Source organism: Tribolium madens, unplaced genomic scaffold (assembly GCF_015345945.1).
Source record: "Tribolium madens isolate multiple individuals breed KSU strain unplaced genomic scaffold, Tmad_KSU_1.1 Scaffold_97;HRSCAF=244;Tcas5.2_LG3a, whole genome shotgun sequence".
In the NCBI taxonomy this organism is placed as follows: domain Eukaryota; kingdom Metazoa; phylum Arthropoda; class Insecta; order Coleoptera; family Tenebrionidae; genus Tribolium; species Tribolium madens.
In genome coordinates, this window is record NW_025401069.1 from 1,059,076 (window position 1) to 1,075,005 (window position 15,930).

The window sequence follows — 15,930 nt, forward strand, 5'->3', positions numbered from 1 at the left end:
AAAAAACACAAAAATTGTCCATAAATCCCGACTAAGCAGCAATTCGAAGCTCCGCTGTTCCTCATCAAAAAGCGTTTATGACCCCTTTTGATTACAATTCGAAAAATCCATATCCCATCAAAATGCCACTAATTTGTTCGAGGCGAATGCGGCCTCAGATCGAGAAGTAGGGGCGGGCGTCGGGACGCCGCGTCGGCGCAAATGTGGCGCCCCTAAAGCACCGGAGGACTCCAATGGCAGACGGCAGTTCGCTTTCAGTCAGCCCTTGAATGTGGGGTGAATAAATTCCAAGTGTTTCTCAATTTTTGCAAAGTTGGTACAATGGCGCACTCGCCCGGAGCCGCCAAACGATAATCCGGGTGATGGACGATTCCGGGCGCGATATCATGCTCAAGGACTGGTAGTTTGTTTCCGGTTTCTATGATCGGTTTTATTTGACTGTGATGTATTCGCCTGATAAAATGATGGGGTCCAAAGGACCCACGGGACTGCATGGGCCCATCACCTCCACCGGAGCCTGTTTCGCGGGAAGATACTCGCCGACGTACCGGAGTCCGGAGCCCATGGCAAGGAGGTGTATGCCCAATCCGTCGGTAAGTTTACATCATTTATTATTAACTTTATTGACACGACTGTTTATATGAATATTGAAGCAAAGTGTGTGTTAAGTAGCATAGAAATCGAGTAAACACACCTGCACATCGAGAAATCACTCAAAATCTTTCAAAAACAACTCTTTCAAAAACCAAAGAACGTCAAACAAGAAAAAATCGAAATTGTAGGATTTGGAACAATTTTTCAATGGAAAAGTAAAACTTTTAACATCCATTTTTCTGTTTAAAGAGAAAAAAAGTTACTCAGTATTAGAAAATCGGTAACCTTGTTTTATTGAATTATTATACCAATAGAAAAGTAAAGTAATCTTATATAAATTTAATGTTCTGAAATAACAAAATTACAAAATTATTTTTTCAAAATTTTATTCCACAGCACCTCTAATTGACTTTAACTAACAACAAAATTTAACCAATGACAAAAACTAAAATAATATTTAAAACATTTCCATAGGTATAGCAATTTTTAGTGAATTGCCATAAATATACCTATTTTTATAAAATAATATCAAAAATTTTGTAAATTGGGAACAAATATTTCTGATTCTCTAAACTGACAATTCAAAAATTCATAATTTCTTTGAGTTATTAAATTAAAAAATAAACACACTTTATGCACATTCAAATAGTTAAAAAGTAAATTCTTTCTTAAAACAACACATAAGTGCTTTCATTTTAGATTTAAAACATGATTTAATTGATATTAAGTTTTTAAGTTTTTCTAATGTTTTACGAAACACCTTTTTCAAATCAATTTTTTCATACACGACTGTTTTTTTTAAAGTTTCAATTAAGCTTAGTCAATTAACAATTTAATCAAAAATTAACTAATAGTTAAGAAAATTACATTAAGATAAAAATGTGTTTCATGAAAGTATTTAACAACTTTCAAATGTAAAATATATTGAAATATTGAAAAAAATATATTTGAAATATTTAGATAAAAAATTAATAATTTTTTTATTTTGTTTACGTTTACGTTTTAAAGCCAACGATTAATAACTACATTTTATTTTATTTTTAAACATGCTAAATAAATTACAAAAGTTATTTAGCTAATGAAAATTTTTTTAAAACTTTGAAGCTCTAAAAAAATAGCTCCTAAACATTTATAATAAAAATAGGAGTATAAATTTTGTACCTTATACCCTTAATTAAAAATTTTATTTTTAAGACTTCAACTTAGCTTTTCGCTTTGTAGTAACTTATTTTTTTGCATTGTAAATAAATCAATTTACACAGAAGCTTGAAAATACATCTAAACTTTAAAACTAAATTAAATAATAGTTATTTATTATATAAGACGATAAACAATCTTTATCGTCGTGTATAATACAACATTTGTTTCTATAGCAGGACAAAAAAAAATAAATTTCAAAGAAATTACTACTAAATTACTAAAACACTTTATTTGTCCTTGTTGTTAAAGTGTTACTTTATCTACCCTTGCGTTTAAAGTGCTACTTTATCTACTCAAAAGAGTTGATAAAGAAATAGTTTAACATCTGCTATAGAAAAAAATTCCTACATAAAAAAGAAAACTAGTTCATAATAATTACAAAAATTTCTATAAAAAATAACATTGATGAAAAACATGCTCTAGCATCTAGAAAGCTCAATAATTAGTAGAAGTGTTTGTTTTACGGTTGGTATCTTCAGAATTTGCTAAAAACCAACATGGCAGAGAACAGTGTTGGTTGCAAAAAATGCCCTAAATATTTTTTGGTAGCGTTTAATTTTATCTCTTCCAACTTGGAAATTATTTTCTGTAAACTTGATTAAAGGATTGACCATCCCACGCCTACACGAAACAGATGTTTCAGGTTAGATATCCTTCATAAATAATTATAGGGCGTCCATTTTTTAACTATTAAGTTGTTGACATTAAATAATTTATTCAAAATACAGTGTAACACAATCCATTTTTTCTAAATGTATTTCAAGCAGTAGTTTTCATGAAACAATTCGTTTCAATTATTCACGACCGTAAAATAACTTTACATTTGTCGAGAATAGTTGAGTTATCTATAATTTCATTTAAAAATTTATTTCATATACTAATTAAGAACACTGATGTAAATAAAATGTTACATGTTATTGTCATAAATATTTAATATTGTTTTCGTAAGTGAATATAAAAGCGCGAGAGTATCTTATCTAATAAAAAATTCTATAGCTTATGAAGTCAAACCTTTTTTGACAACGTAAAACTTGAGAGTTGAAAAATGCTTAGCCTAACTTGCAAAGAAAAAACATGCAATGTTTACAAAGCAGATTATTAATGTGACTAAAGTTATAACAGATATGGAACAATCATGCAAGAATTATGCTAATAAAAGGAATTAAATTATATGTGATAAGTAAGAGATAACAAAATTTCATAATCACTGTAGGAAATGTAATTTATTGCCAACTGAGGAACATTAACTAAAAATATTGTTGAAAAAACATTTGGTTTTTTCTGATTTGTGTGAAGAAATTCCGGTTAAATCTCATACCCGTCGCGTTGCGGCAGCACGTTAGTTGTTTCTTTCAAGAAGCCGTAGAGTTCAATAATAAAACTAAAGTGAAGTGCGTTCGATCCCCGATTCCCAGTTTTATTGAGTCGATCTGCGGTTTGAAAGCTCGCCACTTGTGCTGCAAAAGCTCCATTTCAGCCGTCAGACGTTATTGGCTCGTAGCACAAGCGGCAGCAAAAAGGACACGTTAACGACACACAATACCGTTAAAATTCTAGCTGAATAATCAATTCGAAAGCTCGCTAATAGTTGAATACGAGGAGCTTTTTTACAGCGGGTAATTCGCCGTAATAAATTAACGCCCTAATCCCAATAAACAGTGAAGATAACAGGCTCATCGGAATAATTCCCCATGTTTACGATCTCTTCTTCTTTAACTTATTATGCCCCACTAAGTGCGTGCTCACCCCACGCTCTCGGATAGAGGGGCATTATTTCAAATGGAATTAAATTGTAAATTTCAAGTTTTTAAGTGCTTGGGAGTATTTTATTGTTCTTCAGACGACGATAAATTAACAAGTTTTTGCATCATCGGCCCGATACTAAATTGGCTTGAATTACACAGAGCACGGTTTGTTTAGTAAATTGTCGAATTTTCATAAAAAAAAATTGATTTTACTTATTTATTTTAAGATTTATTTTTTTATACCTTAAATTTTTTTAACGTCTCTTATTATTATTTCTTAATTAGGTAATAAAAATGATATCAAATTTGCTTTATACCTAAAAGTAAGTTAGTAAAATTTTTGTTTACAATTTTGAGAGTAACAAATTGGTCTTAAAAACCACCCGAATGTTGGTACAGTATTTTTGAATCGCCCACTACTAGTGAATCCGTTTCTAATTTTAATAAAAATGCTTCAAAATTCAACGACAATATATAACGGTGAATAAATATAAGCATTTGGTTACTCGTAGATTGAGTAAACCAAATTTGGAACTAAAGAACGTTGAAACTTTCCTCAATTTAATTCTACAAAAATCACAAAAAAGTGTTATTAAAAATTAAAATAAAGCCAAATCGAACAAAACAAGCCTAAATTTAGAGTCTGATTTTGCAATAAGCCAAATTGACAAACAATCTGAAATACTCGTAGCTTACTTAGAGCATTATTTTTTTGCAATATCTTATTTGATTCACCGAAATTTCCTAAACTGAGACTAATTTTCGTTAAGAATATTTCCAATAAAAAACAAAACAACGTAGAAAATGCAATTATTATAGTCGAAAAAGCGATTTATTACTTTATACTAATTTATCTAAAAAATCTTCTAAAATAAGCTAATTCATTGATCAAAAAGTGTCATAAATTTTAGTCGTTATTTCCAACAAAATCTTTCAATAGATTTGTTGATATTACATCGACTTTATTTTACTTTAATGCAATACAAACACAAGTTTTTTAATTTGTAACATTTCGTAAAGAGGTAAAGTTTTTTGAACCTTGGGCTGAATCCGGAACTATCTTTGTCAATATTGATTTTACTATTTCTTATAAAAAGACTTTTATTTTTACGTTATTACTACTAACGTTCTCCGCTACTTGTTATCTGAGATAACAACAATGATAAAATTGTCAATACAACGCACGCAAAACATATTGAAAGCTAATATTACAGTTGTAAACCGGAGAATACTTCTAGCACACAAAACTACAACCTTGTGTTTAACCTGAAATAAACCAGTAGTTTAATTTTTAATTATTTGGATTTCGAGGTTTAATATTTTTTTGTTTGCACAATACAGAGTGATTCACGTAAGACGACAACCTATACACAGGCTGTCGCAGCTTAGACTAATAATAATATTGAAAAATACCGTGCGATCAAAAAAAAATAAATTAAAATAAATTAAACTCCTTCAGATGGCAATCCTGATTTTTGACATCAAATGTCAGCGGAAACTTTGAAAAATTTGCGTTTTATTTATTTAGAGTGAAATAATGTGCACTTTAGAGCAGAAAATTTTTATTAATTTTTATTAATATAGTAGTAAAACATAAAAAAAACATTAGCCAAATGTTAGGATTTCCTGAAGAAATCGGTAACTACACATCAAAATTTGTTGAGCGGTGGTTTGACTTTTTTGAATCATCGTGTGTACTGAGTGGGTCACAATGAAATATATTTTTTTCGCAGAATTTTTTTGTCCAAAACGGAGTAATTGGCCCACATATAACTTTGTAATAAAATGCTCTATAAATAAAATGCGTATAATAATATAGTTATTATTGTTCGGCACTGACGGCGTAGAACGAAGGTGTTAAATTAGGTTTAATAATGCAAATTCATATTGTACTAGTACAAAAATGACAGCGCCTTTTAGTGTGGTGCCTTTGGCAACAATGAAATTTACTAAATATTGCTTGACAATTATGATATTATTTGTGAGTTTGTGTGCAAACACTGAAAATTCGAAATTGTGCAAAAAACAAAGCGAAGGGAAAAGTGTCTCAAGAAAATGCAGTGTACACCTCCTAAATTAACAAAAAACAAGTTTCGGAAAACCTATAAATTTGCTCACGAAAGGTTTTTGAAATGAAGTGTGGAACAAAATGTTTACAGTTACTCTACAAATGTTCATTCATTCAATATTACAGTTGTCAGTAAATAGTTATTAACTTTACATTCCTTATTTCAATATTGTGTTTCTAAAATGTGAGGTTAAGGTTGCCACTAATAAAAAGATCAAATACATTTTGTGCGTTTGAAGAAAACATACTATATATATATTACTTGGAGCAAAAATCTTTTTTCGTGTTTCGTTCAGTTTGCTTGCCTCGGTTGCAAATATCTGAGCTCAATCGAAAATGAATGCTTTCTACTCCTAGTAATATAATATACCATTATTTCATTTGTTTTATTTTAACGATTGTTGAAATGTATGGAGAAAAATTTGTAATACTTAATTATTATTATTGTTGGCATTATTACGAATGCTTATCGGAACTTTCTTGAACACCAATTAGCTGATCTTCACAATGACAAAATCGGTCAAAAATTATTGACCTAACAATATTTTCCTCAAAATCACTAAAGCAAAAATCGCTGTCATCGCTGCTATGGTAGGTCATGATAAATTCAATGACGATTATTATGTCTAAATGATTTTTTCTACCTAACTATTGGTCTTCATTTGTGAATATCCGATTGCAAACTTTTGCAAAATAAAAATTAAGCAAATAGAGAAAAAAAAGACTCGCCTATGTGGGCGCACTTCAAGTGTCTTCTCTGTCACTGTTAGTTCGCCACCACACATGAATCAACCTCTATCTTTAAAGAAAAGCATTGTGTCACTAAGGGTTAATTATTATTAGAGTTAAGTGTTGTGCTTAATAAAACTCTGGGTAAACTTTAAACTTTATTTCTAATTTTGACACACCCTGTATACAATTCTCTATTTAATATTAAACAGATAACCAAAATTTAACAAAAAATCTAAAAAAATATTTAGAAATTCAAGAAAAAACATTTTTTAAGAAAACTTTAGTAAGAAAATCCGATTCTTGAAACGATAATAATCACACTACAAGGATTTTCCAACAATCTTCTTATAAACCACATTTTTTAATTAAAAACGTTAAGATTTAGATATTTGTAATATTTTTATCTAACTAACTTTTTGCAACACTAATATACTGTTTCTATGGTGCAGCTCTTATTGAAAACACAAACGAGTTTCTAATTGACCAGAGTGTATGTAGTAAGTATTTTTTTTTTAATGTTATATTATGATTTCTGTTGGAGATATTAAAATCAAAAAATTATGGACTATGGAAACTTGTACAAACAGTCCAAAAATAAAAATGTACGAATTTGTTAAAATCAAACCAAATTTTGAAATTATAAGAAAATCTTTCTTGCTTCCACACTAGCAAATTAATTTATTATTTCATCATTATTTAATTTTGTGCAATATCTATTTAAATACTTATAATGCTTAAACCTGATAAACTTTCTTGTGCTACTGACGATCTTAGATAGTTTTTAATCAGTTTTAATTTCGAAAAAGACCTTTCTCAAGATGCACTTGTTATTGGTAAAGTAAGCATTTTTTTAAGGCTGTTGTTATATTATAAATATTTATAAATGTTTTCTAAAACTGCCATGTACTGTTACTAATATCTGAATTCTCCACTGTCTCCTTCAGAGATTTTTTAAACAAATTTTCAATTTTTGTTGTAGTATCAGCTTTTTCAGAATCTGTTGAATCATGTGACGATTGATCATCGATTCCTTTAAAGAGGCGGATGTACTCTTCGTAGAAGTGAGCAATACTTCCTCATGATCATCATCAGTTCTTAAAACTTGGCACTGCTAGCTTGGTCTAATTGTCTGTTTTTCTAATTTTTTGTAATAAGCTTCTGATGATTTTTTATTTAGTCTTTATGGCATTTTTAATAATTTTTTCTTGATCACTTGAAACTCAAACTCAATACAACTCAAAAGACCGAGAACGATCGTACCTCGTATCAATAAAATGCAAAATATGGTTGTATAACTTAACCAGCAAAAAAAATCTTTAATTAAAGAATAATGGGAAGTGGAATTGATCAAATATACCAAGAACGTCACGTACATTAAATTTAAGCACAAGAGGTGCATCGCGCCGTTTTCTAAAACAATACTTATAAGGCTGCATAAAATATTGTTTAATTAGAAAACAAAACTATGGGTAGTTTTGTAGACATTTTCTACGCAAAGTATTTTTTGCGCCCGCGTATTTTGTTATTTTAATATTGTAGACCTTCCCCTTGGGTCGGCGCCCCTTGACAGGGGCCTATACCTAGTTTGGGCACTGCTCGACAGTAACATAAATAATTAAAATAAATTAATAAAAGAAAAACTGAAAAGGTTATTCGCTTGTTTCTATTTTTGACGCAATTCAAATTGTTACGGACAATCAGTATCAAATATATAAACCGTTCCGTTTTTATTGTTATAAATCTAAACAGGTGAAAGAATGTTTTATTTTAAGACAGTTTCTAAAACATGTATCGAAAAGGCCAAAAAAGGTACTTTTTATCTTATGAACCCCCAAGTTTAAAACACCCCTGACTTTTTGCACTTTGACTCTATTTATTTCTGTTAGAAAAATAATTTTCCAAGTTTTTTTGCTACAGACTATTAGAAGAGGAAACAAGGAAGCTGTATCATAACTAATTGTAACTCTGTTTAATGTTAATGTTATTTATGGTTTTTATTGGCACAATTTTTGTATCTTTACTAAATAATTATTACAAAACATGTACCTACAAGATTATCAGTATCATTGAATAAGCATAAAAAAATGTCAAATGTCAAAAAAATTTGACAGAATTTTTAAACATTTTTTCCATGTTTTTGGTATCTTATCTTACTTAAAATTTTCCTCTCTGGGTGCGAGTTCTGACACATCCTGTATGGTATTTTGTGATACATGTTTATAGGAAACTTTAGTCTTAAAATTAAATATTCTCTCACCTGTTCAAATTTGTAACAATAAAAACAGAACAAGCTAAATAAAAGAAAGTTGCGTGTTCTAGGTAGCTAACAAAGCAAGAATCGAAGTTGTAATTGTTGTGTTGCTATTGTCCAGCAATGCAATCTGGAGCAAACTTTATGCGATTTTAAAGTTAAAAATTGTCGCAATGATCGTCTGATAAACCATTTACCTACCTAATCCGTTTATGCATTAAGGCCCTCATAGGAACTTTTGTGACAATGCCAAGTAAAACATGTTTGTCAACATCGCGGCAGACGATGCATCATTGATGGCCCATCTGAGCGCCGCGATCGTACACTCATGCATTACTTACCAGATCTAGTTAGCTGAGCTTCCGGCAGAGCTTTCGCGCCAAAAGCTCAACATGTATATTGTGTTTCAATAACAAAACGTCTCGACTTGCAGAAATTTACGCGAACATTTGCTAAGAGACGTAAAAATTACTGTAGAAACATTTCAACTTATAGTTATTGGTCATGTTCGGGGAGCGATAGTTGGAGCAACTACTCGAGTGGAATTCGCCAGGACTAGTAAATTCACGAGAGAATCCCCGAGGGTCAATAAATTGTGGCTAGCAAGAGGCCACTAAAGTTGTTAAATGAATTTATGGCTACTCGATGTCAGACAGTGGTCATTACTGAATTTATAGACCGAAATTTATTTTTATATAGATTAATTCAAACCGTTCCTTTGATAAATTCCAGTTAATAAAGTGACTGTCTTTGACGACTGTTGATTTTTTTATCCATAATTGAATTAATTATTTACTACATACGCCTATTTTACGAACGGAGAAACTCGCCATCGATTTATTAATTACTGCAGGAACTTTACTAATAAACGGTTTTTTAAGTTGAAATTATGAAATTAAAGATACATTCAACGAACGGAATAATGAACGGTTAGTGCTATAATTACAAATTGCAATTGAATCCAGTCCTCCATTTGCATTTCATAACATCTTTTTTAAAATAATTCCAGTGTACAAAGTTACATACTTGCTGATAGCTATACGACAATTAGCTAATTAACTATTCACAACCAAGAATTCGAATTGCAACTCATTTAAAATAATTTTTCATTAGTAAAAAATAAGACACAAAATGAATGTTCCTTTTGTTATTATTTCAGAATAATCTCATCAATTTTTAAGAACGCGATTAATAAATTAAGACATTAAATACATCTCGATCGATGTTATTTTATAGACAACTTTGTAAAGGAAGATTTTTGCTCCCTGTTTGTGCAAAATATCCACATTGCATGCCCGTTTCTCCCGATAATAAAATAAAACAATAGCGTGAGTATGGAGCAGTTCTAATAGCAGTAGGCCATGAGGGTTTAAGTGACGTATAATCAGGTGGCAGCACTTGTGGCTTTTCCCACGCTGCTCCCGTATTACCAACCTATTATTAATATATTGTTAACGGATGATAATTATTTTCTCCAATGTAGTTATTTCAGCGGGCTAATTTTAGTGTATGGTATGCGCGATAAAAAGTGGTTTTTGGGGGTGGCAGTTGTGTTGTGATCAATTTATCGATGCATATGTGTGCAATTTTATGAGAGGGATAAGTGGTGCTCATATTTACTTCTAACATGTTATTGCTGTTGTGAGATCGAGAAAAATTCTAATGAGAGAGAGAAAATTACAGTTGTTACGGTGGAGCGCGTTTAAAATAAAATATAAAACTCTATTATGTAATTTTTTTACTTCTAATCTAATAGAATTAGTATGGAAAATTTTGTAACCAAATCAACATCAAAACAGTTTTAAAGTTTCTTAAATTTTCCAGGATTTTGGAGTTTATCTGGTAGTTTTAAATAAATAAACACCGGGTAATCAAGAATGACTGATTGAGTTGGCAACACCTGATTATCTTTTAAATGATACAAGTGTAGTAACGCCCGTTTGTTGATACATTGATATAAACAGCATCATTTGACATTTCTTTAAATATTTAGATTTTTAAATAAAAACATAACCTATAATCTTTCTGTCAGGCAAAACCATATCTGAGTAAATCTGTTAGCAGTTACTTTAGTTTCCTTAAACAGTAAAATACGCTTTTATAATTATTCACTAGCGTGTTTATTTAGTATCTAATCCTTAAGATTATGAATTATAGCTTCAATCAAAAATTATCAATTTAATTATTCAACAAATTACGGTAATTAATTAATTATTTAATTTTATCTTTAACGACTAAATAAATCATTTTTAATTACGTTTACACTTCGCAATTGTATACAGAGTGAGTCAAATTTAATCTGCACTCAAAACGCGTTTTTTAGTTAAACAATTAAAATTGCACAAAACTTGTTAGTGATTTTTTGCAGAATTTGTTTATTTTGCCTAATTTTTAAATCATTTTCTCGACAGGTTGCCCCTAATAAGACTCTCCTCATGAATCTCTGTTGTTTATCGATGTGGACACAAATTTAAAATATAAAAGAATGGCCCGGAAGTAATCAAAAGAAAAAAATCTAGTTTCAGAGTTACTAATGGAAATTCAAAAAATATGAATATAATTTTTAAGAGTATCTAATTTGCAATCTGAGTAATTTTTTTTTGATAAATGTTTTTACTATTTTCTAGTATTTAAACATAAGTATATATTAGATGTTGACCTAGGTAAACTAGGATTATTTTCGTTAATTTTGGAATATCTTGTAGCCAATTAAACAAAAAATCTAAATAAAATAAAAGCATCTGTTTCAAAATCTTGTAATGGCCCATTTTTTATTTTGGTGACTGCCTATTTGGGGTTGGTAATGTTTATTGTGTAGAAATCGCTATTCCATAGCCTTTCAAATTTAATTTTTTGTCACCGGGTTCAGATTTTTGTTTTCATCGGATCTGCGTTTTGTTTTTCATCTTGTTTTGTATATTAAAAATAAATTTTCGTGATATTTGGTTGTTATTTAGTCATATTTATACCTACTATCTACCTGCTTGTTATGCCATCAACAATAAACAACCACGATCGTTTAAATTAATCATCCATAGATGTTATTTTTTAACAGTCTTTGTTACACACGTTAGTATAAAAATGCACACTCAAAACTCTCTCTACATCAAGTTTGACATTATGATTTGAAATAAGGTTGGCAACATTTTTTAATATTACAAAAACTATAAAACAATATACAGCCGATATGAATATAACAAATTTGGATAACTCGGCTATCGCCTCGGCTATAAAACTTATACTCGTTTTTTATCCTCGCGGTTGTTAGCTACCGATCTGTAATACTATTAACATACAATACAGAATGAAAATTTTTATTTTTAAAGTTGGAGAATTTAGAAAAGCCAAAAAAATAGATTAGCTAATTGTTTTGTAGAAAATGTTTTTATAAGCCGTTTTTCTGGAGGACGTTTTAATGTTGACCTGTATTTACTGTTGACCTATATTTGCTAAAGTTTATAAATAATATTAAACATAAATATCATTGTTTAAATTAAATTTCAGAGCAAAGTTACTTGAGATTTTAAAATTGAATTAGCAAGATTGAAAAATGTAGACACAAAATACAAAACAGTCAAATTTTATATCTTTTGTTTCTACAATATTCAGTACTACCTACTTAACTCAAAATCACAGGTCATTTTAATTACTAAGTTAAATGAAAAATCAGTATTTATAAATAATACATACAGCGTGACCAAGAAGTGTGTGCAAGCTCCATAACTTTTAATAGGTCCAACAATGAGGCATATTATAAAAATATTTTTATTCATATACAGGTGTCCCAAAATAAGATACACAACTAAGTTCTGTTTATTTAAATAAAAACCCCAAATTTTTGTTACATTTTTGGATTTGCCATTAAATTGTCAGTATAACGCACTTAGGTTTCTTAGAATTATCTGCAATAGTTTTTGACTTATGCCAATTTATGTGTCAAAATTGCATCGTGCGTAGACCCATAAAAAATTCATAACTTCAAAACTATTCAAGATAACTTAACCAAATTTTTTCCAGTCGATTCCTTAAGCTTTAGTGCATTTTCTGAGATAAGCGAAAAAAATATTCGAAAATAGCGTGTTATGTTAACAACATGACAGAAAATTAATAAATGTCAAAATTAGAATTATCCGACATTTGACATTTTTCTCTGGGGCGCGAGTTCTGGCGCACCCTGTTTAATTAGAAAAATAAAACTAATTCTTTGACTAATCTTTTTCTGCATATCTTTAGTTTGTATTGAGAATTGCGTTTGTTTACAATGAATATACTATTTAATTAAAATGTGACTGCAAAACAATTTACGTAAGTTTAATAAGAATTCAGCTGAGTCACATAAACTCACTTTAACTCTAAATTATAATACTATTATATCCGCAAACGTATTTAGATCGAAAGTAAAGAGTAATATGTAATTAGCATGTAAATGAACAAAATAATCAGAACGCTTTGCAACTAATGAAATCGTGTTGAGATTTTCGAAAGTGTTTATTAATTTATCTAGTGTAGTCAGTAGTGCAAAATCTCGAATGCTGATGATGTACAGTGTACCTCTCTAAAAATTGCTGAAAGAGACAACATTGGTAAATGTTATGGTGAAAGTAAAAACGCTTAAGCGCAAACAGTGTTTGCGATAAAATTAATTATTTTTGTTTTGTTTTATTAGCAAATGCAAATAAATTGTGTTAACATTTATGATGAATATATCTAAAAGTCTACATTTATTAAAATTTTGCCTCACTTTGAGCGCAAATCACCCTGTTATATTTCACTTTTCTGTTATTTCGAATGGTTCTGCTTGAATGCCTTTGTGGTTCCATCCACGTGGGTGCGTTTGCAGCGATTAATTAAAATAAATGACGTCGCGTTGCAGCCGAACCTTTCCGCTACTATTTTTCTGATGACAAATAACGCAAATATCAATCAAGTAAATTCGTGGGAAAGAGAGAGAAACGATAGGGTGAAGTGAAGACCACGACTGAAATATGAGTAATTGATAATCGATATAGGACGAGTTGTTCGAAGAGGTGTCATTATACCAACCGTTCAAACATTATTACCCTCCTGTACAAGACCTCTAATAACAGTTCTTCGGTCCTGGAGTTTTCAGTTTTGTCCCCCTGTTGTTATTTTATCCACACTTGTAATAAAATTTCGGAAAGTTGGACATGTCGATAAAATGGTGTTTTTACTGTTAAGGTGACGTTTATGCACATGTTTTAAACTTAAACATGTAAGTTTTGCGATGGTTTAAAAATTCATGGGTTATGTGACGTTTGCATGCTTGCAAACATTTGGGTTTGCCACAAACTAAAATAATCCGATTATTGCAATGATTTTGCACAAATTTAAGTTTTATTATTATTGAAATGTATTCATGGTTTGTAGGTTTTAAATTTGTTTCAAATTTTGTTTGATTACTTTTTACAGTATGAAATTTATTTTAAAATCACCAACCGCAAACAAAATTGTAATTTAATTTTGATGCAATATTTTATTTGTGAATTTGTAGTTTTTTGTCTAGTTACACTCCAAATTTGTATCACGTATTCGATTGAGTCGATACCAGAAGTAAAACAAACATTGCACCTAATACGATGACACAAATATGTAAATAAAACTTTTCTTATTTTTGAGCTTTACTTACCCCAATGCATTCAAATTACCACAAAAATTTTAGTTTAGAAGATAATTTAATTAATATAAAAGATGGTTAGTAGAAACAGCTAAATGTGATATTGTAAAATGCATTTTTATTTGATGCTAACTAAATAGAGCGGAAGTGTAAACCATCTGTCACCTATGAATTGAGATTTACGACGTTTCCGACCTGTGCAATTCTTGGGTAAATCTACAATTTGCAAGTAAATTAAACTAAATATCGAGCAACGTACGGTCGTCCTCAACGATTTTGACTATTAGCTGACTTTTTAAGAATTAAGAATTGTAAAAAATAAAGTAATACCATTACGAGTACATTTTGGTTTATTATTATTTGAGATTAATGCAAGAAAAATTGTATCAAATGTGGTGGATACAGCGGGTTATTTTAATAAAAAATTGTCTTATTTGAGGTAATATTTGTTAACAAAACAAAATAATAATTTTTAAATTTTGTTATGTGTTCTTACTTTGTTAACAACATGAATGCCATCGATAGTGATTTTCTCCTCTAGTGTAAAATTGCTAAAATCCTATAAAATTATCTTATCATCATTTAATGACTTAAGAAACTTTTCATGTACTAAACCACGTTTCATCAACTTTTGTGCATTATCTAGTGACAGCTCATATAAAAAAATGAGTTAAAAATATAAGGTTGTTAGGTACAAAATTTTTCTTTTTTGTGTGCGTTTCCAAAATTTTCTATTTTTAAGTTTTAAAATGAGTCTTTTTTGGACTCAGTAATAAAAAACCTAAAATAGTTATTTTAAGTACTTGTACCTAAAATGCGAACGGAAAAAACAATGTGGTTATACTATGGTGGCATGGTAATTAAAATAGGAAGCTCATAATTTTTGAGAAAGATTTGCTGTCATCACATTTGTTTGATTTAAATGTGTTTTTGGAAGCTTTAACAAAAAAATGTTGTTTGTAACACATATCATCTGTACCTAACAGTAAAAACTGTACATATTTTAGGTACATACTTGTAAACAAATAGCTATTGCCGTTAATTCAAATAAATACTATACTTTTAACAAATTTCATATTTTTTTAAATTTTTAAGTGATTTACACGCTTTAAGATAAAAAAGTAAATTTACGTAATTTTTTTTGCTTGATGTTTGCTGCAGAGTATCCTGTGATTTCAAAATTGTTGACAGCACTAAAAAATAACACGGCAGAAAAATATCTCTATATTTAGTGTAATTTCAAAGTCAAAAACCATAGTATTATAATTTCCACAAAATCAATATTTAGCATTTTTATAGTATTTATGGAGGATAATGACTGGCGAGTCGTCAAGCGAGCCCGTCACCTTAAGCCAGTAAAATCTTTTATAAAAAATACCTTGCAATTAGGTATTGTAAATAATTATTATAAACATTAAAATTACTAAAAATTCTGACATTTGAAATAATTGTATAAGCTTTAGTTATGGCAAATTTTCGATATGAATACAATTACTTATAAATTGACGTTTACAATGAGAAACAAATAAATAAATTTATTTTTTTTATCTTGTTATTTACAATTAAAAGTAAAAAAAAATATTTTGTAAGGTTTGCTAAATATGTACAACAAATTTTCTGTTAAGTTTGATTTTTAAAAATTTCGAATTTAAATTTGCAGTAATGTAAACTTGAGTTAAGTTTTTGCGTTATCAGTTGAATGTAA

At 29.5% G+C, this 15,930-nt stretch overlaps 1 protein-coding gene across 1 annotated transcript in view; it reads left to right on the forward strand.

Moving 5' to 3' along the window:
- The first annotated feature begins 308 nt into the window (after positions 1-308).
- Positions 309-15,930, forward strand: part of LOC123014320 (inhibitory POU protein) — a 48,669-nt gene continuing 33,047 nt past the window's right edge. The window contains 1 exon segment of the mRNA XM_044413377.1: positions 309-593. Within this exon segment, the coding sequence (XP_044269312.1) occupies positions 444-593 (150 nt within the window). The 5' untranslated portion in view covers positions 309-443.